The sequence below is a fragment of the Lolium perenne genome, chromosome 1, assembly GCF_019359855.2.
Source record: "Lolium perenne isolate Kyuss_39 chromosome 1, Kyuss_2.0, whole genome shotgun sequence".
NCBI lineage: Eukaryota > Viridiplantae > Streptophyta > Magnoliopsida > Poales > Poaceae > Lolium > Lolium perenne.
This window is the reverse complement of record NC_067244.2, coordinates 141842453-141868617: the sequence shown is the minus strand read 5'-3', so window position 1 is coordinate 141868617 and position 26165 is coordinate 141842453. Positions and strand designations below refer to the sequence as shown.

The following is a 26165-nucleotide window of genomic DNA, read 5'->3' as shown; positions in this document are numbered from 1 at the left end:
GAATATATCGGGTCCGTAATGTCGGGTCCGCGGCAGGCGAGCCCCAGTATAACGAGTGCGTGACGGTGGGCGCGGTCAGCCAAGCAGAGCAGTTGACGGGGCGAGCACCCGAATATATCGGGTCCGCGATGTTGGGTCCATGGCCGGCGAACTCCCGAGTAAGATGGGTGCGCCATGACGGGCGCGGTCGACCGAGCAGAGCAGTTGACGGGGCGAGCACCCGAATATATCGGGTCCGCGATGTCGGGTCCATGGCAGGCGAGCCCCCAAGCGTGGCGACTATGCATGGTGAAGCAGTCGAAGCTTGTTCCGATCTGCAGTCATATTATGGCGCAAAAACCTGGTCCTTGTATCGGATGAACGATGGGCGGACTCGCGAATCACGTCTTCCGATCGACTCGGCATGTGTAATTTTCTTCAGAATTATCCCTCACACGTTGCTTTCCCTTGAAACTTGTACTCTCGCTTTAGACCAGATAATTCCTGCATGCCTCATGCATCAGATTGATTCATCTTGATAGTCCTGATTCATTTTTTCCTTGGGAGCGTTAAGCACTAGTGGTGAATGACTGCCATCTGGTTCGTATCTTGGAGTCAAATTGTATTCGGCTGGCGGCCAAATTATTGTGTTGTTCCCGTATCACCTCTGCATACATAGATTCAATGGCCGGGAATGATCTTCTTGTCTTCCTGGGACGTGGCCTTGGGACTTGATCCGCCTGCTTTTTCTTCTCTTTATTTCTTCCAATACGAAGCTGCTGTCGCCTGATCGCTGAGATTTGATCCGGGCACGGATACCAATTGTATGCTAGCCATGGTTGGAGCGCAGACACGGGATAACTGCTGTTGTTGGAATCTGTCGACGGCGAAACTGATTCAGCTGAGGAGCAGCACAAGCTAGATGTGATCTGGTCTGGTCGTGGATCGTAGATGTAGAACTTGAAGACGATGTAGATGGATCCGGCCCGGATAACGAAATCCAGCGTCGCGTTTCCCACAGACGGCGCCAATTGACGAGGCGGTTCCTCAGCAATGGCCACCATGAGGGGCTTGGGGTTTAGAGAAAGGCGATGACGGAAGTTCCGGGAGCGAGGCGGTACACGACGTACCCAGGTTCACGTCCCCGCGGTGGAGGATCGCTACGTCCTGCTAGCAATCCAGTATATGTAAATATGAGTACAGGGGGCCGCCATAGGCGGTGTTGTTGGATCTAGTCTAGTTCTAGTTCGCGGGTTGCGAGGTCTAGGCATGTCGCCTCTATGATCTATGCTTTTTAATATGTCCCCTAAGGGGTGCCCCTGCCTGGCTTTATATATCAGCCAGGCTAGGGTTTACAAGAGTCCTAGTAGGATTCGTGTTGGAGTCTTCTTTCCTTGTAGTCCAAGTTGAGGCGCGGCAGGTCCAGCTTGTCGAGTCCTCGTGTTGGTCCAGCTTCATAATTTGCACCGGGTATGGCAATGTCGAGTACCCGAAGGGTTATGCCCACGTCACTTGCGGTCGCCGTTCCTCTTACCACCATGGCAAGGAAGAAGACGTCTCAGCATAGCAACCTTCAGGCATCGGCCGCATCGACAGAGTTGACAGGGTCCTGCCCCTCGAGTCAACGTCGGCACGCCGTGCTTTCGCTCCTCCTCGCCACCGAGGCCGGCCAGGAGCAAAGCAGGAGTGTACCTTTCAGCTCCGTGAAGAGACCCCACCTCGCCTCCACGGCCGGCCAGGGGAACTTCAGCAGTGCTGCCAAGGTCGAGAGAAGAAGCTGTCGCCGCAAATTCGATGAAGAAGATGGTGCCGCTTCTTGCCCTTCGTCCCTCCGACCACCGGAGCAGAGAAAGGCATAGAAGCAGCCCTAGACTGGCCGAGATCTGGTGGCTCAGATCTAGACCACCGCCTCCACTACAAGGCTTCTTATTTTTGGAGTAGCCGTCGTACACCACCCTCGCCCCTCTGACGAGAACGGCGAGGACGAAGAGCAGCAGCCGATGCCAGATCTGGCCCAAGTCGACCGACGAACTCCACTCGGCATTAAGCTAACAAGCGGCACAGAGGCCAAACCTACACCTAGTATTTACACTACGAAGGCCGCGGCTTTCCCTTAGCGCATCTCGACCGGCGGCGCCGGCGAGAATAGCCTCGGGTCGGCCCGGCGGAAGAGAAGCTCCTCTCAAAGTACTGTAGCGCTAGGAGAGCTGGGGAGGGGGGAAGTACGCGGGGCCCGTGGAGCTTGTGATGTGGTTGTGGAGCTTGCCATCTCCGGAGTGGAGGAAAAGCTAACCATAAGGAAAGTGCTATTATCCTTCGTGGGTTTGGCTTAGAGAATATGATGAGCCTTCGTGGCGTTGGGAAATCCTTCGTGGGACCTCCACCCCTCTAAACGTGACGTACCTTCTTGCAAAAGAAGTGAACACGGGAATACATCCTCGTCTCCGCGTGCCTCGGTTATTTCCATACCCAAGATTACTTTCCTTGTGATAGCCATCGTGCTTGAAGTACATATATTTTGCTATCACTGGTGCTACATATATCTTATGCCTATCTTGCTTAGCTCTAGTTGTTGTTGTTGCACTTAGTTGAGCCTAGCATATTTAGGGTTTGTGCTTGTAGAATAAACATAATTTAATTCCGTATTCTTACAAGCCAAATCCGTAAGAGTTTTTAAACGCCTATTCACCCCCCTCTAGGCGACATCTAGTCCTTTTAGGTGCGCCACAAAAAGGCATTCCATCCATAGCTAGTTTCCTACTAGTGCGTGTTTCTCCCATTGAAGGACGAGTGGGTTATCTTTGAGCTGCATTTCATGCCAAACCGCGAAAATAGGCGGTAGGACATGGGTACTCGTGAACCCTACAACTTGCCGGTCCCAAAATTTGTATTTCTGGGGCTCCAAAAATTCTTCTTTTCTGCAGGTAGAGGAGGCACGTATGTATGTGTGTGCTAATTTTCATACCAAATTCAAAAGTATGTAGCTTAGACAAAAAATCATAAGTTTCAAATGAACAGGTTAAAAAAAAACTCTCCCTCCCGAAATTTCTATAACTTGGGGACCAGATAACTACACAACTTAGTATGGAGTAAGTTTAATCAGATTCAGAAATACCCATGTTCAAAAAGTTTTCTTTATCCATGGATGCATAGTAGTAAAAAACGCAAAACGCTTTGTCAAACCGTCCAGGACACGCGATAACGAGGCGGACACGGCGGTTCCCAGCCGCCTCCCGTCGGTGCCACCGATTTGCCTGGAGTCTGTGGCCTTCGTGCCATGAAGGAGGGGTTGAAGACAAAGGATGTTTGTCTGAATGGTAAAGAGCATCCCAGCCGTTGGGGCCCCCCAGGCCAAAATCCGGCGTTATTTAGCGCCAGATGGATGTATTTTGTGGCCTGGGGAGGCCCATTTTTCCAGCCGCGAGCCCATGGTCGCCTTCTGACCGCGTGCATAGCGACGGTGCAGTCACCGGGAAGGGCAATCGTCGGAGTGCCCTCGACGCATTGAACCGTCGCGAAGTGGTCTGGAGAGCCCAAACGACTCGTCGGGAACGGCCGAAGTGGCCTCGATGCGAGAACCGCCGTAATGGAGCACGAACTCCGCGGAAGAGCAACCGCCGCTCTCTTCGTCGAGAGACCTACATATACGGTTTACGACGGCCGACGCCATTCATCTGTTCTCTCCTCACCATCCTCCGTCAACCATGAGCGATCTCTCTTGGCCATCGGACACCGACAACGAGGGGAAGCCGCCTGGATGGCGCCATTGGTGGGATAAAGCTGCATCGTCCAGCAGCGACGATTCCCCCCCGCCGGCCAGCGAGGACGAATGGGATGACGACGAGGAGGAGGACGCATGGGATGACGACGAGGAGGAGGACGAAGAGGCCAAGGAGGAGGCCGAGGAAGAGGCCGAGGAAGAGGAGGAGGAGCAGCAGGAGGAGGACGACCAAGAGGCTGAGGACACTGACGAGGAGGAGGACTCAACTTCCTCCGACGAGGAGGTGACGAGCCGGAAGCGTCGCCGCCCCGACGATGAGGTGGGGCCATGTAGGAAGAAGAAGTAGTTTAAGTTTGTTTTAAAGTTTTTATATGTAATTTTTATGTTTATTCGAATTATATTCGAAATATATGTAATCTATCTATGTTGCACCACTTGAGAGTTCAAAGCTTTCGTTCGACGAGGGTATTGCCGTAGATCGGGAAGACGAGGGTATTGCCGTACAAACCCAGGCCATTGTCGCCGACAAGTTGGGGCCACTCGCGCTTTCGTTTCGTCCGGACTCCCCGAGCGCTCCCCGGGGGGCCGGGGATGGCGTGGTATCGCCGGATGAATTTAGGCCCAAATCCGAACGAAAACGAGGAACCGGGGGCGCGACTGGACCGAATTACGCCGCCTGGATGGAAAAAACGTCGTTCGGGGGCCTCGTCGGGGAGACGAGTGGAGATGCTCTAAGGTTTTTGTTCGCAATTTTTTTTTTTAGCCGATGCAGCCGAGACAAGCAAAGACGCGTTTTTTGTTTACCACTGGAGCCAAAGGAAGTCCTTCGCCGTGGGCAACCAAACACGCCCGACCTGTCACGTGCACGACCGATGCGAGCTCAGCTGTCTCGCAGTCGCAGGTCGCAGCAATAAAACCCTCCTTTCCTCCCCACTCTCCCCTCTAACCTTCTTCTCCCCTCCCCTCCCCGGTCAACCGGACGCGCCGCCTGAACCCTAGCCTCCGCCGCGCAGGTGAGTCAGCCGACCGCCGCCACGACGCCCTTCTTCTCTCGCCCTTTCGCTTTCCTTCCACCCCTCTCATCGATCAGCGCTGATCCGTTCGTGTCGTCCGTGCGGCGCAGGCAAGCCGAGGATGGAGAAGGGGGCGTCCGAGCCGTCGCCGCTCGACTGCGCTCGCTGCGGCAAGCCCGCGTCCCTCCAGTACGTCTCCTCCCTCCCTCCCCGCCGCCGCCCCACTTCACTCTGCTGCAGCCATGCCAAAATTTTAACAGCACCTGGCAGATTAAACGCTCTAGATAGAATATGGTCAATCTCGCGTGCGCAATCCATTTCGACGCCAACTTTCTTGTGGTGCTATAAATTAGAAAGCTATGCCAACTTAATCAATTTTTTCTTCTTTTGGTTTGCTATAAGGGGCAGCTATTCCCAGTGTTCATTCAATGTCTTGCCGTGCAGTGCATTGTTGAAGCTGTGGCTAACGCTTAGTTATTTTTCAGATGCCCCAAGTGCGCGCAACTGAAGCTTCCCCGTGAAGCTGCCGCTTTCTGGTGAGTCGTAAATGCATTTCTGCCCTCTGTTCTGTATTTGGATAGCATCAATGGGGATCTACAGTGCCCTATAGGTGCTGCTCATAGCTAGAGTGTCCGTGGAATGAGTTAAGAGACTTGCCCTGGAGCCTTGTAGGTCAATATTTCTAAGTTCAGTTCGCAATTGTAGGATATCTCAATAATACTTTCTAGATGTTTCAAATACTGATGTGCTATCTAGTTCAACACCAATAAGTAGAAAGTTGGTACGATGTACCTGTGTCCAACAAACCTTTAGGGTGACATTTATTAGTAGTGAGGATAATAGAGTTCACTGCCTATCCTTCTTCTTATTGTGAACAAAATGTATCTTTTGGTAATGAATCATCTTTTGAAGGTGATTACATACCACTATACCAGCATAGTGTAGAATTATGCTTCTGATTACAAAAAACATATGCTTATGCACAATGCATCTGCAGCTCACAGGATTGTTTCAAGGCAGCATGGGCCTCTCACAAGTCTGTCCACACAAAGATAGATGCACTGGCATCCCAGCTGTCTCTAGAAGGCTGGAAATATTGTCTCAAAAAAGGGCGTACCCGGACACTGGAGCTTCCTCGTTTTGATTGGACTGGGTAAAGTTATTGCCACATATTTACATATGCACTGTTAGGTGTATGCTGATGCTTCTGTTTCTAATAACCAACACGATATGAACCATCTTGCTGGTGATTTTTTTTAAAATCTTTTTTTAATAATTCATTTGCAAAAATGAGCCGTTATTTGATGAATTGTGCTTTATTTGTATCTCTAGAGCAAACTACTTAAATATGCCTGCAAAAAAAAAAACTACTTAAATTCGTGGATTTTGTGACATTGGAACTCTCTAGCATACAACTAACTTTTTTTTTACCCCTTTGTATTTATTACTATGTAGTCCATTGAGACCATTCCCTATATCAAAGATGCGTTTGGTACCAGACGAAATTGAGAAACCCGATTGGGCGCTTGATGTGAGTATTAACTCTGCCTAAGTTTTATTTCCTCCCGTCATGTACATGTATTTCCGACATTACCATTTGAGCTGATATAGCGATACAGATCTCTTTATCAAAAGAGTGGATCATTAATTTGGCAGAAGTGCATTGTTTATCTAATCTGCTGTAGTACATTTTCCCTGACGTTAAACTTTTACAGGGAATCCCCAAGATTGAACCAGATAGCGATTTGCAGAAAAGAGTAGAGGTAGAGCTTTCCAGAGCTTTGCAAGCATGATATATGTCTGACAAACAGATATCTGATGTTTTATTTGCTGGTTTTGCTTCTGCTATTTTTGTAGGTCAAGACCCCTGAGCAGATTGAAAGGATGAGGGAAACATGCCGAGTAAGTTCTCACAGTATCTAGTTTGGTAATAAAACAACAAAATGTTACGGTGGCACTTTGCTGACAGTTTTCCTTTGCTCCCAACTTTGCTTTTAGATTGCAAGAGAGGTTTTAGACGCTGGTGCTCGTATAATCAAGCCAGGAATTACAACAGATGAAATTGATAGAGTGATTCACGAGGAGACTATTGCTAGAGGTTTGATTAACCTTCTTTAAGATTTTAGATGCAGCAAATTGATCACTAGTTGATTTAGTGATGAATATATCTGTTCAATCACTATTTTGTCTCCTGAAATCTTATACTTACTAGTTTGTAATGTGTTGACATTTGTTGTGAATTTGTTGTATATAGGAGAAATTAAATATCCCTGAGCTATTTTTATGCACCTTATCTAGCTATATATATTCTTAATTTCCATTCTTGATCCTCAGGTGGATACCCGTCTCCATTGAATTACCATTTCTTCCCGAAGTCATGCTGCACGTAGGTTGTTTATTTTTGGTACTTGTATAGCATCAAATCTGGAACACTGTAAAGTGATATTTCTCATTGCTGTCATTTGTATTCAGGTCAGTTAATGAAGTCATTTGCCACGGAATTCCTGATGCCAGGTCAGATTGAATTTACAGATCAAGCTACTCATTTGTTTAATTCTTGTTTGAACCTGATGGTTGTTTGTATCATTTTATTTACATTTGTAAATTTGCCCTTTGGTTCTATCTAAATATTTCTAACAGGAAACTTGAAGACGGTGACATAGTAAATGTTGACGTAACTGTATACTATAAGGGTGTTCACGGTAAAGTCTCAGCAGCCTGATGCACTATCAACATAAATTTATTATATTTGGTTTTGACTGGACATATGACTTATAAGATGCAACTTTTCACTGCAGGTGATTTGAACGATACATATTTTGTTGGAAATGTTGATGAAGCTTCGAAACAACTTGTCCGTGTTACCTACGAGTGCTTGGAAAAAGCTATTGCAATAGGTGATGCTCCAGTTTTTGTGTTGTACAGTACTCTTTAGTAATCTCATTCCTTTGCTCCTTTTCTTTTTGCGGTTATTATGTCTTACTTGAAGATATATAATTTCCTTCTGTTTAAATACACCTTTTTGAAACATCAATTTTTGTGTGGAAGTGAGATATACCGCTTGAATTTGCAATTTTGATGCACAGTTAAACCTGGAGTCAGGTTTCGGGAAGTCGGAGAAATCATAAGTAGACATGCATCCATGTCAGGTTTATCTGTGGTCAGTATCGTATTGCACCAAACTTAATCCTAAAATTAGATTAGCTCTATCATTACTATTTGTCTGTTTTGTTCTATATTTGCGCCTTTACTCTAGTAACTATCCTTTTTATTTCAGGTGAAATCTTATTGTGGTCATGGCATAGGAGAACTGTTCCACTGTGCCCCAAACATCCCTCATTATTCAAGTAGGGCATGTCATCCTGCTTTTCATATTTGCATTTTTTTCTTGTATTGATGTTGCAAGCTGCGTACTACCTTAGTATTTATGTCCTAATGCTATACAATCCATTTAATAAAGTGTATGGTTGCTTTATAATGTAGGAAACAAGGCTGTTGGTATCATGAAAGCTGGGCAAACATTTACGATTGAGCCAATGATAAATACAGGCAAGTGTGTAACAGTGGCAAACACAATGTACAGTTGAACACTTTCATACGACTTTTGGTCTTGGTCTGCAGCATTATTTATAGAAGTTCTTATATGTTGTAGGAATTTGGCGTGACCGTCTATGGCCTGATGAGTGGACTGCAGTGACTGCAGATGGTAAACGGAGTGCTCAATTTGAGCACACCCTTTTGGTAAGTATGTTGTTTAGAGGACTACTCCATTTGCTGATGTTGTCATGCGGTTGTGGCCACGTAGGTTCGTCTCCGAGCATAGTTTTTTGCACTGCAAGTTAATCGATGCTTTGTCAAATTTTCACTGCTAAGCACCAATACATTTAGACAAAACAGAGTTCTATTTTTATTTTTTTCACCTAGGTCTATCAACGAGCTGAGCTTGAGCGACCCCAAGATGGTCATCTGTAAACCAGGCTCGAGCCTGGTTTGGTTGACCCGCTCGTTAAAAAAATTACCCAACTCTGATCAAAACAAAACCAAACAATATGATTTAAGAAGGATTTGTTATCCCCAGAAAACTCCTGTTCTTCCATGCCTTACGAACTAAACGAGCAGGCCTTGTTGCTGGCCCTTGATGGCCTCCTGCGGTTTTGCAAAGAACTAAATAAGAACACAAACACCCATGGAATGCTGGATATAAATATGTAGAGCGTAACGGGCTATTAGAGCTCGCTTGAAAAACTCACAAGCCTAGACGGAAGCTCGACCTCGGCTTGAATTCCACATGAGCCAAGCTCGAATCGAGCTTCCATGGGCTGAGTTCAAACAGCTTATCGTACTCAAACGTTTTTGACGGCCCTCCAACTTGATAGTTATCTGACTTCTTTCTCCTTTACTAGTTCTGTGTACAACCTCGCTACAAAGAAAACTCTCATTGATGTATATGCAAACTTACTCTCTTTTTTCTCCTATGCCCTTCAGGTGACGGAAACCGGAGTTGAAGTTTTGACAGCACGGCTGCCCTCATCACCCGACGTCTACCCATGGCTGAAGCCCTCATCAGCAACTAGCAAGTGACAATGAGACTGCACAACTTTTTGATCTACTTGCCAGTGAGATGGTGTCAACTCTCTGTAGTCCAAATCATCTGGATTTTCTTCGAGTCACAAGCTGCTACAATCATTGTGTTTTTTTCACCGAGTGTTAATCATTATGTACTTACATGAGGCTGAGACACATGAGCTATAGCGGGATTTCCTTGGTGGTCCATTTGTGTCTGCTACCATTATTATTATTTTCGGGAGAACACAAGACTTGTCGTTTCTTTTCACTGAAAAGGAGAAGTTATGTTTACAAGCCTCCTGTGAGGCAGATTACAGCGTGCTCCCATTATGGTAGGTCACAAGAGTTAATGAAGTATGTGCCATTTAAATAATTTTGATCAGTCTTGACTAATAATAATGGGTGACATGGCTTTCTTGCGGTATCCAGGGTTAGTGAATCTGAATTGGGTATTTAGTTGTTTCTGTAACTTCTTACAAGACTTCTTGATCAAAATGTCTGCTGTTGTCTGTGGGGAAGTTCATTTGAAACATGTCTAAAGCCTTATATCCAAAAATGAAACACAAAGCATAACGGAAACAGTAAGGAATTTCAACCAGTGAAGAATAAGAAGTATTCTCATCAATTGAATTCTGAACAAACCAAAATTCCTAGTACGCTTTGAAGAGGCGAAAAAAAGCGGTGCGATCTCAATACGCTTTTTCCCCTCAAGCCAAGGAGCAAACCAAAACGGTGTTTTGGACCCATTGCCAACCGTGATTGTGGTGACGGCGTAGAAGAGCTCCATATCATGGTCGGAGCATGGGTTACCGGAGCCAATCCAAATTTTGTTGGGGTCTTTCCATTCCAACCAAGGCCACCGGAAACGTAGTGCCGTTGCGAATTTTCCGGTATGGAGGATGCCAAGGCCACCAAACTTCTTTGGGCGACATACAATATCCCAATTTACTTTGCATTTTGCGCCCGTAGTGTGTTCTTTGGCCGACCAAAGGAAGGCTCATTCAATCTTGTTGATGAAGGAGATGGTTTCCACCGGGATGGATAGAGGTGTCAAGTGGTAGATGGCTTGGGAGGCGATGACGGATTTGATCAACGCGGAACGGCCGGCCATAGATATGTACTTCCCATTCCAAGTAGGTAGTTTGCCGGCGCACTTATCCTCAAGGTGTTGGATATCCTTCCTCTTAAGGCATCTAACCGAAAGGGGCAACCCAAGGTATCTCATTGGGAAGGATTCTCTCTTAGCCGGTATGTCAAGGAGGATGTCATCGAGGTTGAGATCTCCGCAACGTATTGGGACAACGGAGCTTTTGTGAAAGTTTGTACAAAGACCGGTAACTTTCCCGAAGTCATAGAGGATGTGGGCAAGATTTTGGACATCTTCCTTTAATGGCGCAACAAAAATAGCCGCATCATCCGCATATAGTGATGTGCGGAGGATGTGGCCTCTACCCCGGAGCTTGTGAAGAATGTCGTGGCTAGTCGCTTTCTCCAAAATTTGGGCTAAGGTGTCTATGTCAAGAACAAAAAGTAGTGGCGAAAGGGGGTCTCCTTGCCGTAGCCCGCGGCCAAGCCTAAAAGGAGGGCTGGCCACCCCATTAAGAAGTACACTAGAGGTGGCGGTATTAAGTAGAGCAACAATCCAATTCCGGAAGCGAGCCGGGAAGCCCCTTTTTGCAAGAAGATCAATAAGGTACCCCCATCGGATGGAGTCAAAAGCTTTCCGTATGTCAAGCTTGAAAAGTAGGGCCGGGGTCTTGTTCTTGTGAAATCTTGTGGCAAGGTTCTTAACATAGAGGAAGTTGTCGTGTATGCTTCTCTTCTTGATAAAGGCACTTTGAGCATTGGAAACAAGCTCATCCATCAAAGGCCCCAAACGGTTTGCCATGATCTTCGAGATGATCTTTGCAATGGCATGGATCAAACTAATAGGTCGATAGTCGGCAATCTCCTCGGCCCCCTCCTTCTTAGGAAGAAGGGCTATGTTTGCGGAGTTTAGCCAATGAAAATTTTCGGCATGTAGGTTCCCAAAAAGATGAATGACTTTCATCACGTCCACTCTAATTGTGCTCCAACATCTCTTGAAAAAGTTGGCGGTAAATCCATCCGGCCCCGGGGCCTTGTCACCGGGCATTTGCTTGATTGCCTCCTTGACCTCATCCTCGGTGAAAGTTTCCCCAAGAGAGTGTAGGTACGGAGAAGTGAAGTTAAGCTCCTCCCAATTGAAGTCATGTGTACTAGGTTCTCCTCTACCCGCGATTGCCTTGAAATGATCATAAACGATTTTTTCCTTGTTGCCGTGCTCCGTCACCCACCCATTGTTTTTCTTGAGCCGGTGTATGTGATTTTTTCTTCTTCTAGCATTGACCCGTAAATGAAAAAACTTGGTGTTGGCGTCTCCCTCTTTGATGTTTGCCACGCGAGCACATTGCTTTTTTCTAGCCCTTTCCACGACGGCAAGCGTGATGACCTTCCTCTTCAACTTTGCGCGGAGATCAACCTCTTCCGGAAAAAGTTGTCGATGATCTTGTGCCACATCTAGTTGGAGAATAACTAGGAGGGCCGCATGCAACATGACCTTAGTGTTGGAGTATATGCCCTTCCCCCACTTGTGGAGACATTTCCCGGTTTCCTTCAACTTGTGAAATAGTATTTGATACGGTTCGGTGTGAGTTGTTGTTCTCGTCCAAGCTTCTTTTACAACGTCGTCGAAACCCGGAAGCTTGAGCCAAAAGTTCTTGAATCTAAAAGACTGTGTCCTTTTCGGTCCACAAGCATCCGCAAGAAGGAGTGGACAGTGGTCCGAAAGCGAGGAGGAAAGCGCATAGAGGACATGAGTCCCGAAGCGAAGGTCCCATTCCGCATTACAGTAGAAAGCATCAAGCTTACATAGAGTGGGGCTCACTCTTTCATTTGACCAAGTGAAGCGTCGGTTTTGAAGGTGGACCTCTCTTAGCTCACAAGTTTGGAGCGCATCTCTAAAACGCACCAAGCGGCTCCTGTCGACATTCCCTTTATTCTTGTCGCGAGCCCTTCTAATTTGGTTGAAGTCCCCAAGGACAAGCCAACGGACACCGGAGGTAGGCTTTAGGGCAACGAGCTCGACGAAGAATTGGTCCTTAAGAGCACGGTCCGTTGGCCCATAGACGGTGGTGAGTTTGAAGGATCCATTCTCCGTGACATTGATCAAAACGGATCCCTACATGACAATGCTTGGGTGAATAAAGTGGCGCTAGGGGAAGACTTTACTTTCGAGCACCTTGCACAATTCATTGAGCTTTGGACTCTCATTCAAAATTTCAACCTCAATGAAAACGTTGATGATGAGATCTCTTGGAAACTCACCGAGAGTGGGCATTACACCACCAAGTCCGCCTACAATTTGCAATTCATGGGACTCACTTACTCAAGCTTATACAAGTCAATGTGGAAGATGTGGGCTCCTCCCAAGATTAAGTTGTTCATTTGGCTTGTCTACCAAAATAGAATTTGGACCGCCGACCGTTTGGCCAAGCGGGGTTGGCCAAATTGTGGAGCTTGTCCACTTTGCAACCAAGGCCTCGAATCCGTCGACCATCTTCTTGTCCATTGCCGTGTCTCCTTACGTCTTTGGGACAAGGCTAAAGAGAGATTTGATATTCATTCTATTCATACAAACTCTTGGGCAGGTCTAACCTTCACGGAGTGGTGGACTTTGATATCCTCAGGACAAAGCCGCAAGGGGATGACATCACTTGCCATGCTAATTATTTGGGAAATTTGGAATGAGAGAAATGATAGGGTCTTCAAGAACAAGCGTGCCACATCGCAAGTCATCTTCGAGAGGATCACAAAAGAGGCAAAGCTTTGGGTTCTAGCCGGTGCTAAGAATTTGAGTCAATTGATGCCGCGAGAGTGATTGTAATATTTTATTTAAACCTTTTACTCTCTTGTAAACTCCTTCTTAATCAATGAATGGGCAAAGCTTTTGCCCTCGTTCAAATTTTTTTTTTCCTAGTACCCACTAAATTCAACCAATGAAGAATAAGAAGTATTCTCATCAGTTGAATTCTGAACATCAGGTGTTCGCCTTGTTTCTTGCCGATTCTCGGACTTCTGTGAATTGGTGACACCAAACCCTGCCATCTCATTCAGTTCTGACCTCTTACGCCTCGCTTCCTCCACATCTCCTTCCCAGCATGTCTCCGCGAGTACATCCTGAGCTTTATCCATATTTTCTGCCGAGATCAAATTATCATTTTGCAGCAGTACAAGGTACACCTGATCAGCTGCAGCCTTCCGGATCTGTGAGTTGGCAGCAAGTATTTTAGCTCAATTTATCACTGTGTGGCGTCAAATAGCAAGGGTGGACAAATGTAGGCGAAGCTACATGTAGCTCTTTATTTTCAACCACTTAAATTTGTATTTCAAAATATCAAAAAAAATGAAACAAAACTCTATAGGTAGGGAATGATGTATACTACAAACCTATAAATCTCAATATAAACTACTTTGTATTCTAGGCTACACGAAAATGACAAAATCTGACACATTATATAGTGTTGAAGTGTGCACTATTCACTGTAAAATTTGTCAGTTTTTCTCATTTTTGTGTAGTCTAGGATACAAAGTAGTTCGTATTGAGATTTTGCACGTTTGTACTATAATCATGGGCTACCCGTAGATTTTTTTTTGAAACTTTTGAAATATGAATTCTGAGTGTTAAAAAATAAAGGCCTACGTGTAGCTCCTCCGTTTCAAGTTTCCCATATTACCTTTGGGTATCTATGGCCTAGGAACGTTAGGAGTTGAGAGAATGCCTTGGTGCCAGTTATATCTAGTTGTGAAGAAATATATCCGAGGATTGAGAGGCCTGCACATAACTTCGTGAAGTCCTTTGATCCCTTCAGTTCAGAGCCTAGTAAATTTACCAGTTCACAGTAGAAGTCGCCATGCCCCTGTTACAAGACATAGATATATAACTCGTCAACATGCCTAAGATAGCAAAAATAACTATCATCAACATCATATAATGTGGAAGTGTGGAGTTTGTAAATTCATTTCCTACTATATAAGTTTTGAAAATGCTGACTTACAAAAACGTGTGGTACAAGTAGTTCTGATTTTCTCATCAAGTTCCACCTCTTACTATGTCTCTAAATCTTAATGGCCTAACAAAATGTGTAATTCTTTTCTGCCACTACGAAGGTACTACAGGCGCTTTTACACATGAAGGGCATCAGCATAAAAATTTAGCATTCAAGCTCAGTGTCTCGTAATGCTCAAAAACAAAATTAACTCACCTCCTTGTTCAAGAAAACCTTTTTACTGAGTAGAGTTTCAATAGTCTGCAAAGGGACCTTGTTAGATTTACTAAAAAGAGTAAAGAAATATGGCAATGCACAAACGTCAGAACAAGAACATAGAGACACATGAATTTTCACAGATTAAAATAGTAGAATCAAAACTAAATTGCTAGAACTGATGATAATAATATCAGTCTAAATTGAAGACACCTGATTAAACATAGAATTCTTCTGCATAAAATGTTGCTGACAGAAATCACATCTATAAAGAAGACTACACGACAATACAAGAAAACAATGATGATAAATAACTACTCAAATAAAAGTATCATCAGTGAATGAAAACAATACAAAGTTCATAATAAGCCCAATCATATGTTATGAAGAACAATAACACGCGACATATCTTATACTGTTGGACGTACAAAATGAAGCATTTAGGGCACGCACTATTGTTTACCTTCAATGTGGGTGTAATTACACGGTCACACTTCTGGTAACGCTGGAGAACCCACAGAATGTCATGACTCAGTAGACACTCTCTACTTTTCCCTTCATCAATTGTATTGATATTTGAATCTTGCAAGTATCCTACTAAAGCTGATGTTGAAACTTTCCTCAAAGACTCCTGCAACCCACCAGTAGAAATCACAAGCCCTGAAAGCACAGGCTTGCTGTAACAGGTGGCCTGAAGAATCTTCACCAATCGTGGATATGATACTGCAGGAACCTAATCAAGGCAAAGATCTATCAGTTGTGGCCTCAGTACTACCACCTAGCAAAATATGATGCACACATTGGTACCAAATGAATTGGCTATACAAACTATTAGTGAGGCACTATTATCAAAATGGCACTAAATGTGTTGTATCAATTACTGAGGAACCAGAGAGGTTTATGGATCACATATGTTACAAAACCTAACCCGAACAAACTTATTTCCAAAATGATTAGGATCTTGGGAGAAAGAAAGTTGGTGAGCAACTGAGCACTAAAAGAAAAGAGTTGAGGGCAGCAGAGCTAGTTGTACAACATATCACACCACAATAATTAGACATGGTAGTGCCTAGTTGGCTTGGCAGTTAACAGAAGAGAAACCGGTGATCAATTACTTACTGCCCACTCCAAATCTGCATTGTTGGGAATAATTTCTTCCAACAGCTCCCTGTAAGGTATAAATGGGATGAACTGCTCCTGGTTGTACAGAATCCTATGCAGAATCCTGACCGCAATTTCTCTTATCTTATCAATTTTCTCAACTGCCTGTTTTGCAATTCCTGCAACCAGATCCTGTGCAATGGTAGAATCAAATAATTTGTGAGTGGTAGTAGTTGCATTTGCATCCATGTCGCTTGGCTCAGATTTATCCTCAGCAACTGGTGGCGTTCTCACGGAAACACCATCTCTCCTGCAGAGGATGAACGTGCACCGTCGTAGTGCATCCATTGCTGCTTCACGTACCCAAGAACCCACATCTCCTCTATTATCTACAGCATAATCATCAAGTGCTCCAAATAAAGCTTGCATGACCGTAACTTTTATGAACGCATATATAGGTTCTCCAATATTAGAGGCCTGTTCAACATTAGATGTTAATGTTTCACAAACCGAAACTAGCCCCCTAACAGAGTTCACACGTGCTTCAGCATCAGGATCATCAGCCTTATCCTGCATATTGTAGAGTTTCAGCTCCAGCATTCAAGAAGTACATCAACAGCACGAGTTATTGTTATAAATGTTTTGCTGCTGAAATGTAGTGGAAATTTCACTACCTCTATTGTGCATGAGCTACAGAGCTTACTCATGACTGGCATCCATTTTATTAACAAGAACTCATACGGTAATATTCCAAGGGCCAGTGCTCCACCTCGTCTTGCAGCTACATTTGGGTCATCGAGAAGCGCCACATACTTTGAAACAACATCATTACCAATCTTCTCACCAGCAGAAACCAGATAGGTTGGAATAAAATGCTTCAACGCTTCAACAGCAGCACACTGGATAATATTGCGAATAGTACTCAGTACATAATGCAGGACATTAATATCATGCTTATAAAGTATTTGAGAATACAAGCACACCAGCTGATCAAACAAGAAAAAGGAAAATTCACCTGTATTTGAGAATTGGGATGCCTCAGATTTTCATTAAGGGTTTCCATCAAACTTCTCTTTGTCTTCTCATTCAAGGATATTGCAGCCATAGAAATACATGCAATGAATCGGGAAACAGCAGAGCGCATAATTTCTCCTCCTTTACCTCGATAAAGGCGTGCCTTTTCAATTCCAGGGACAATGGCTGACAAAGCTCTCTGCATGTCTACAGAAATACACAGATGCAAAGCCCACCTTTAGAGCAAGCAGTTCAATGAAAAATATTGCACCACATAATCCAGATACGGACACTTACCTGTGGTAAAAGCAAAACCAAGCTGATGCAGCTTCAAAGTAATTTCGCCAGCAGCTAGAGTGGCCCCATGTCTAGTGCACAAGTCTGATGACAGAGTGCAGGGAACTAACTTCTCAAGGGCATGCCCAGCAAAGTAATCCATATCATATTGCACAAGCAATGCCAGGGCCTGCGCCGCCAACTCTCTCAAGCTTTTTTCCTAGGAAAGAAAGAAAAAACAGCCAAATCACGTTGTCAATTAACAGGGAAACAGGAGGAAAAACAAGAGGAAAAACATGGCAGAACAGGATAGAAAAATTAGTCATGAAAAGTGGTATAGATTTGAATCATAAGCAACGATTATTTAAAACATTGAGTATTACTGTTACAATAATATTCAGAAGAAAATAAGACCTTTGCATATTTAGTTTGTATAAATGATTCTACCAGAAGCTAATAGGATTGAAGCGCAAGAAGTCAGGAAACAGGCAAACAGTACTCCCTCCGATCCATATTAATTGACTTCAATATGGATGTATCTAGAACTAAAATGTGTCTATATACATCCATATTAGAGTCAATTAATATGAACCGGAGGGAGTAGGATATTTTACTCAACCAAAAAAACTTGCAGAGAACTACAGTACCCAGTGGGATATTTTATTGCACAGCAGCTCTTCTCCAAAGGGATAAAGATACCCCTCATACTTAGCAACAGAAACAGCGACAGTCAGATAAGAGTTTGACCGCGAAGCCAGAGCGAAGTAGTCTGTTGTATTCACAATATCAATGCCATGCGGATATGTCCCCTGTCTTCCAACATTCTCTTGAAAGGCAGCAGAAGCAGCTCTTCTACAATTAACCTGAAATCAGACAGGCAAAGGATACATGAGATACAGTTAACAAAATATCACTCCACCAGTGAAAAAAGCACACAATGAACCTTGCCTCTCGATCATAACAAGCAACCGTTAGAAGGTGGGGAGCAAGTTGTTCCAAGACCGCCTTCATATCAAAGTTGGTATAGGCTCGACCAAACGCCCAACAAACATATGCTGCAGCATCTCTTACATGTGAGCCAATGCTATGTGGACCTCTTCGCACATCATAGTGTAAAGCCTGCAAAGCAATATGTCATGATGTTGACTGGGATACTAGTGCAGCTGGATTATAATCATACAAGGGTGCCAATACTTAAGTATCTCAAATATTTTATCAGCATATGGGTGGGACCATGTGGGCATGCAACAGGATGGCTACATTGCAATTCATGCCAGAAAAATGAACATCATAGGGTACACGAAGGCGGTATTGGGGATTATTCTATTATGTACCTTTATTATAACAGGAATTACATCAGGGAAGCTAGAAGGCAGCAACAGCCCTCTCCGAGCAAGTTCAGCCAAAGCCAAGCACCCACCATGCCAGGAACCATCACCCTTCAGTATCCAAAAGGCATGAGTTATTTAGTTGTGTAATTCACTAAGAAAACTTGCATTTTGGAAAGCTGAAAAGATGAAACTGCAAACATATTTAACAAATGAATGATATTTTAAAGTTCATATGTTATAGACGGACCTCACCAGGAGAAAAAAGCTGCAAGATTGAGGATAGAACTTCTTCAGACAGTGCAGGTGTTAAACGTGCAGTTATCCTACCAACTCCTTTGGCAGCAGACCATCTCACAATTGTATCCTGGGCAGAGGAATAAATGTTCACTTTTTAGTTCGAGGGTGAAAATATTCATGATAAATGAATAGAAGAATAGTTCACAAAGTGCCCTTTACTACATAAACTTCATCAGAGACAACATGGTTACTCATTGTATTAAGAATTTAAGATCCAGACAACAAACTCAAATCTTTACAGAAAAATATTAAGATGAGAACTTACAGAATCCCTCAAACCAGTCAGTAGTAAGTCAATAATCTCTTCCACAGTTTCTGGAACATCCATATCTTCTTCCAATAAACATGTGTCTGTTTGATCGATGTTCACTTGTTGGGTTGATCCGCTTGAAGACCCAGAAGTAGAACTTGAAAGGTTTGCACCGAGTGAACTACTTACTGACTGCACAATTGGAACCAGTAAGCAGTACGTTAAAACAAGGAAACAAGAACAGACTGGTGAACTGGTGCAAGGGGCATTTTCTTACAGATTTCATCCGATGAAAGATACATGTAAAGTATGTCATCAATTATTAAAATTACTGTACTTCATTAACCATCTTGGAAACTAATAAGAAAATCACTGCCAGCAATTTAAGAAGCAGGAGATGTAGCATCAAAGTGTACATGTTGCTTCTTTGATGCAGCTAACCTATATGCCCTTAACTGAACCGATTAATTTGACAGTCTTTGTCTCAGAAAGAACTTCCAGATTCAATCCCAAGTAGTAAACCATATTTTTAATAAAAAGTAAATCAACACACATTACCATAACCTGTTAACTACTCAGAGTTCAACAGAACCTCAAAAAGTTAGTGGCCTTAGTATATCAAGCTATGTCTTGACTGATAGATGTTGAAGTTCCAGTATCAGTATGTTAGACAAGTCCTTACCCAACTGCTACCACATGAATGCTTCACATATCTATATTGGTTTCATGAGCAAGATATGATCTCTGCAACGATGGTAGATTACATCAAGTAAATGGCTAGAGGATGCAGATTGGCAGTTTGTGGCACTTTGATGTGATATTTGTTTCGTTTATATTTTGTGGAACCGTTACTTTTTTATTTATTTTATTAAGTATATTTCCAGTCAGGCTGTCCCCTACCATTTCCATACAAAACAGAAGTGCTCTGGAGTTCTGCATAATGCATGTAGTTTTTCAGCTTGTGCGTCCATATCAGAAGGTGTTTTATTGAATTTAACATTGAATCAGGTAACGGAATGTTGAAACATAAGAGTACTAGGTACTACAACAGTAAACTAGTTTTGTAGAAAGAACCAGTACGCACACGAAACCATCTATATATTCAAATGCACTTAATCAAGAAAGCAGTGCTAAAACCCATACAATCAATGGTTTAAGGCAAAAGGTCAACACTTGAAGACTTCAAACCTGATAACGCCATGATGGGGTACGTGGAGGTAAGCTAATGAGAGCAACTCGCTGCGCCAGTTTGACAAGATATTTCCTAAGTAGGGGACTTCTGATGGCAATATTAGTTTTCATCACAACTGAACAATCGTTCCAAATACCAGAAACAGCATCATGTAGCACTCTCCGGTTACCAATCTGCAACACGGGAACCAAGAGGAAGACATCAAAGACGATTGAGATGTTAACTTCGCGTGAAGGACATATTCAGATTCATTCCCTTTTGACAGCAGCAACAAATAATAACAGATGTAAACATAACATCTTAATTCCTACGAGAAAACAGAGATGGGCTATATTGTTTATAAATTTGTTAGGCAACAACGGAAAAGATAACTCTACACAAGAGTAGTATGCAGTTACAAGTATGAACAAAAATGACGAAGCAAACCTTAAATATTGATGCTAAAGCTTCCACTATACCGATGGACCTAAATTGATCCACAAAGTCATCTGTGACGGACAACAAGATCTTGTGTGCCCATTCCATAAAACTGGAAACAGAACAGAGACAACTCAATAAATTGTTCTCTAATATATGGCATTAATAACAAAGAATTGTTAGCTAAATAGAAATGATTAACATTTTTTCATTTATTTCAGACAATAAACCTTCCTAGTAGTGACAGAAACATGACAATTCTCCAGTCATGAATACTTTTGAAGGTAATCTAGCACTTTGAAATGTCTATGCATGCTAGGTGTAAGTTTTAACGAAATAATTGCAAGAATGACCTGCTGAAAGCCTTCGACATGTCTGGACGAGTCAAGAGCCTTGCAAGCAGCAACCCAGACATCCTTCTCATTGGACCAGAATTGGAGAGATAATCCTTACAGATGTCCAATATCCTTGTCACAAGCGGAACGACCTCAGACCCACCCATGTGATCAGCGGCAGCAATGCTCGTGTCCACAGAGGAGATATCGAACGGAATTAAGATTAGTATATAAAGCCACAACAGAACGACACACTTTGTCTCCATTTCTCCTGTGCTCTCTTGCCGAAGAGTCGTCGCTGAGCTCATTGTATGGCACTTCTCAAGGAGAGCAACCGCAAGCTCTAGATCTGAAACCTGATGAGGGAAGAACTTGATGACGCTCTTATACCCGCAGACTGTTACCAGAGTGTAGATGATTATACACAGAGGCTTGATGATTTCAAGGAGCTCATCAGTGCCAGCACCAAGCTCCATTATCTTCGATCGAACCAATGTCATAAGTGGTGAGATGATTTCCTCTAGGTATGGCTCCAGAAGTTGACCCTCTTCTTGATATTTGTCCATCTATTTTACCACAAAGAAAATGGCATTTATTCATCAAGTTTTTGAACATGACGGGTAAAGGTAGTTCCCTTTCACAGATTGACAAAACCTAGCGACTTGTCACAAAATAAATCCTACCAATTTCAATGCAAGTTCATTAGCCAGTCGACCAAGCAGCTTAAATTTGCATCATATACTATCCAACACACATCCAGTATTAGCGAATGGGGGTTGTCGAGAACATGAAGATTGTAGTTAATTTTGTACTCTAGTGCAATGAGTAATCGACACTGAAACAGATTGCTAATCTCTTCCGTAACCCACACCAACCAAACAAAATCTAGCATTGCTGTAAGGGCTAGACATTATTATCCTCCTAGGGATCTATGGTTTAGCGACAGGTAACAAGGGGTGGGGGAAAAGAGAGCTTACGATGGAGCGGATCCTGTGGACGTCGGCGGGCTCGGCGACGCCGCCAGCTGCGACGATGCGACGGAGGATGGCGGAGACCAGCTCCCATTCCTGCAGGAAGTACCTGCGCAGGACGACCTCCTTCGAGTCGTGCACGTCGTCGGCGACCGCAGCGGCAGTAGGATCAGCTGAGGCATCCCCGGTAGCAGTGGCTTCCGAGTGGCCGGATGGGGCAGACATGGACACACTCGATGTCGGAATGGCGGCTGTTTCCTCCGTCGCCGGAGCTCGAGGCGGCGGTCGACTGGTGGTCGCGGCTTGCGAGTGTGCCGGAGACTGCGCCGCCGTGTTTGGTGCCCCCGGATCGCGCGTCTGACACGGTTAGCTGCATTACAAGCGTATCCGCAGGTTTACGTTTCTAGAGCCAAGAAGCGTATTTTCTATCTAGAAACTCCCGTAGCCAGAGAGGCGCCTCCTGCCTGGACAGACCTCTCGATTTCCTCCGCCGCGAGCCCCGTCGTCGTCGTCGTCGTCGCCGTTCCCGATGCAGCAGCGGCGCGGCCGGCCGTCCGGCACGGATGGCTCCGACTTCTCCTACCGCATGGTCGTCGACTCCCGTAAGCATCCGCCGCCCCAAAACCCCAAACGCCGCACCATCTTCTCCTTCGCTTCGGGAATCCTAACCCAAACCCGAAAATATCCGCGAATTTCGCGCGCCATTGCAGGGTACCAGAGGGTCGCCGACGGAAGATCCCGCCTCGCCCGCCTCATCCTCGTGCAGGTACGGACTGGCGCGCTCTCTTGTCATCGCTGCGGCTCTTGATCTGATAACTGCTCCTGTAGATACTGCACCAAGTCGCTGGGGGCGCGCTGCTGTTGCTATCTCTGTCGAAGGGGGCGGAGATGAACAAGTTCGCGGTGCTGTCCGTGGCTGCCGGGTTGCTGGCCATTCTGCTGGGGGAATTAGGTGATGTTCCTGAGTGAATTACAGCTGTTCTGAACTTCTGTTTCCAGATTTCCTTGCCTTTAATAGTTTCAGTAAATAAAGAGTGTGATAGTTCAGTGAAATTCTCAAAGAGAATAGAGTTGATGTCACTGAGGTAGAAAGGGGAAATTACAAGTATGTAAGCGTAGAAGGAACCAGCATAGGCAATCCAGTGAAATCATGGCCAGCAATGGTCACAGGTCACTCTGCCTGTCTAGGGGAGTAGCGAACTAGGATACTTCATCAATTCAATTGTTCTAGTGATTCGTTTGATTCATGAGCTTGTTTCTTATAGCTTTCGAGATATAATTAGACATCCATAGCTTGAAACCCTGCCTAGTGAATAGCAGGTAGTACTACTCCCAGCCCTGCTTGAACGCTTCAAAGATGATCGTGTTAGGATAAGCAACGATGGTATTATTAGAGCATGTTATTTTAAGACATCCATAGTGACCAGCAAATTGCACCACCACACGGGCTGTTGGTCCATCTACAATCTGAACCTTCTCTAAACATATGGAATAAATTGTCAAGGGAATGTAGGTATTAAAAGTTTACTCCCACCAAATTGCAACTGTACTTTTCAGAGTACTTCTAAAGAAATAATCTTCTACACTACATCCGTGCTTGTGCAGTAGGCATCCTTTCTGTGGCATCGTTTTCAAACTACCCCCCGTCAGATTGTTGATTGCATTCTACCTGATCTTGTGGTTGATTATGTTTGAGCTGACCATGTTGTTTGGTGCTGTGGTTTTTTATGTTTACAGGGCGGAGGTGGACTATGGCCGTGCTTCTTCGGTTGTACACGAGCCTATCATCAATTGCTGTTGCATTCTCCGTCACATGCATTATCCGTTCAGAGTTGTTCGGGAAGGTTTGAACTTTGGACTATGAAATTTCTTACCTATATGTTTCTCTAAGTAATGTGTGAAGTTGTATCTCATGTAAGACCCCTTTTTTGCATGCTTTGGTACCTGTAAAACCTTAAGCTTAGTCTTCTTCAACTTTGTTGACATAGCAACCTATTTCGTCAAGACGGTTTCTCACTGTAGTCTAGTCCCACCTAATAGATGATTAGGCGCTATACTTAAATCCAAAGAATATGTCGTGAAGCTGAATACTTAGGGTGTGTTTGGTAGCCCGGGTCACCTGAGAATCGCTTTCCCATCTCAGCATTGCTCACCTCATACTAGCTGGGCTGAGATTTTGGTGTATGTTTGTTAGCTCGTATGCATTGAAACAGGGTGAATAGAGAGTGTGTTTGGAAAGACTTCTCGTCAGGGCACTGCCCAGCTCCAACTTTTTACAAAATGAACCTTAAGAAAAAAGAAAAAAAGCAATCGGGTCCTATCTGAGCTCCACGCCATGGATCTTCCCGAGCAATTCATCGTCCTGGAGTCAACGGCCGCACGTTGCGGCCTCACCTGGCCCGGTAGGTGTCGACCCTCAGCTGCAGAAGGTCCAAGGAAGCGAGCTCCCGTCGGGCGCCGAGGGAGAGGCAGCGAGGGAGCTCGTCCGTGGCGGCGGCACAGCTCGGCGTCGGGAAGGCGAGCGTCGACGAGGCGGCGGTGTAGGCGAGCGTCGACGAGGCGGCGGCGGAGCTGGTCCGTGGCTTGGCGGAGGCGCGATGAAGGAAAGGCAGAGACGCAGCGAGGGAGAGGTGGAGCTCGTCCGTGGCGGCGATGCAGGCCGACTTCGAGGCGGCGGGGCGTAGCTCGTCTTCGAGAAGGTGGCGGCGGAGGCCTGCATCGACTAGGCGGCGGCGGAGCTCGAGATCCGGCAGGTTGCAGCAGAGTTGATAGAGAGAAGAAGATGGGGGAAAATGAGGAGAGAAAGAGGTGGGGGTGAGGGTCTGGGGGGTGGACGGGGCCGGTAACAGTGTTTTGCGGGACGAGTCGAGCTCGGGCGAGTTGCGAAGCTCGATTTGAGCTTCACAACTCAGCCTGGCTGAGAGGCCTTTTTCGTAGCAACTGGGCAGTGCTGAGATGAACCGAGCCGACCTAACAAACAACAAAAAGCTAGCTAGGCTGGGCTGAGATAAGAATATCTGAGGTAGGCTGGTCTACCAAACACACCCTTAATGGTCTAACGATTCCATATACTCCCTCCGATCCATTATGGATCAGAGGGAGTAGAAATGTTAGTTACATGCTAGAAGCTGGACAATTGGGGGGAATTTAAGTCTTTGAGATGACTCAGCTACAAAGAAGATGCACTATCCTCAATAAGGACTGACTATATAAAGCGTATAAATAACAGCAGCGGTTTTCAGAAGTTTTAAGTAGTTTCTTTTTTCTTTGCGAAACTGTTTTGTAGAAGTGAGTCATTGACCTCATCCATGTAAAAGGTGACTCTGCCACTCTTCATATGGCTGACCTATTTTAAAAGAATATCGTCTTACACATATCTCGATTCCTATAAGGACAAGCAACAGTAACACTGCACATGTATTGATCTGTGATTTCACTTCTGTTTCACCTGTTAGCTAGGTATTCATGTCAGTTAAACCTGAGTTTGTTTTGGAATTTGAATGTTAGTAAAATGTAGGATCCAATCTAAGAAGAGTCATAAAGAACAGAATTATGTTTCCACTTCATCAATTTCATGCTGATGTTGCTGCCACTGGGATTATAAATGCATCCCATATACACCTTGCAGATCCATTTTCACAATTTGCTGCATGAGTTTGTCTTGTTTATTGAGTTGTTATCAAATTCTATCTCCAGAATGCATGTACATACATCAACTAATTCACATCCGGTTGTTGCTAGATCATGAAGCATGACACCTCAGCCATTACAAGCTACGAACTGTTTGATGTGGTCCGTGTTGTACTTGGTAAGTTCTACATCGCTGTTTTTATCTGTTGACAGAATATGTGATGCTAACTTGTGCCTTTCATCACCCTTCACTATCTGGCTAGGTGTCCTGCTTCAGATGGTGGTTATCGCGACGACTACCAGACTCCTGCAGAATATGTCTCCTCCCAAGAGAGCTTCGTAACATTGTAGCTGTGCTCTACCGGTAAAGGAACGGAATACTTTCTGGTTTTTGTACTTGTGGAATGCTAGAGATCTAAAGAAACGACAGTTGTTGCACAATCACCCTGCCTATCATGAGTTAACTTGTTTCTAGCCCCTATTTTCTTCTTCTTTTGCATCTTCCCTTTACAGAACCTGTTGGGAACATATATATAGTGGCTATTAGGCTAATTAACAACTTTTATGTATCATTTTAGCGTTTTGCGTTTCTACCATGTTAGTGGCGCCGGTGGTTCCTACTGCTCCCGGACGATGACTGAAATAGCAGCCGAAGGCGCGAGTTAACCGCCGTGTGGATGACTCTGAATGTGACATGCAACTAACTTGCCCATTCTTTGCACTGTGCTTTCATACCCTGTTGGATTAGAAGTCCATTGGCATTATTACTGCCTGGAAAATGCACAAAGGA

General features: G+C 44.6%; 3 protein-coding genes across 3 annotated transcripts; 2 read left to right on the top strand and 1 right to left on the bottom strand.

Moving 5' to 3' along the window:
* The first annotated feature begins 4579 nt into the window (after nt 1–4579).
* LOC127306328 (methionine aminopeptidase 1A) lies at nt 4580–9442 on the top strand. Its single transcript, XM_051336947.2, has 17 exons — nt 4580–4713; nt 4824–4902; nt 5199–5249; nt 5711–5866; nt 6169–6244; nt 6429–6476; nt 6571–6615; nt 6712–6811; nt 7048–7099; nt 7186–7227; nt 7354–7415; nt 7512–7610; nt 7800–7873; nt 7991–8060; nt 8197–8262; nt 8366–8454; nt 9199–9442. Exons 2-17 carry the CDS (start codon nt 4835–4837, stop codon nt 9292–9294), a joined length of 1194 nt encoding a protein of 397 aa, XP_051192907.1. The 5' UTR covers nt 4580–4713; nt 4824–4834; the 3' UTR covers nt 9295–9442.
* Nucleotides 9443–13163: 3721 nt separating this feature from the next.
* Nucleotides 13164–22115, bottom strand: LOC127306309 (tubulin-folding cofactor D). Its single transcript, XM_051336930.2, has 17 exons — nt 21752–22115; nt 20793–21340; nt 20449–20551; nt 20019–20195; nt 18846–19022; nt 18531–18647; nt 18287–18391; nt 17901–18071; nt 17600–17815; nt 16974–17172; nt 16678–16883; nt 16337–16561; nt 15681–16232; nt 15025–15294; nt 14562–14606; nt 14034–14216; nt 13164–13563 (listed from the first exon to the last, which is right to left on the bottom strand). The coding sequence occupies exons 1-17, from the start codon at nt 21968–21970 to the stop codon at nt 13273–13275; spliced, it is 3804 nt and encodes a 1267-aa protein (XP_051192890.1). The 5' UTR covers nt 21971–22115; the 3' UTR covers nt 13164–13272.
* Nucleotides 22116–22172: 57 nt separating this feature from the next.
* On the top strand, nt 22173–25947 carry LOC127306320 (uncharacterized). Its single transcript, XM_051336939.2, has 6 exons — nt 22173–22347; nt 22456–22511; nt 22574–22697; nt 23483–23589; nt 25487–25553; nt 25639–25947. Exons 1-6 carry the CDS (start codon nt 22275–22277, stop codon nt 25716–25718), a joined length of 507 nt encoding a protein of 168 aa, XP_051192899.1. The 5' UTR covers nt 22173–22274; the 3' UTR covers nt 25719–25947.
* Nucleotides 25948–26165: the final 218 nt, after the last annotated feature.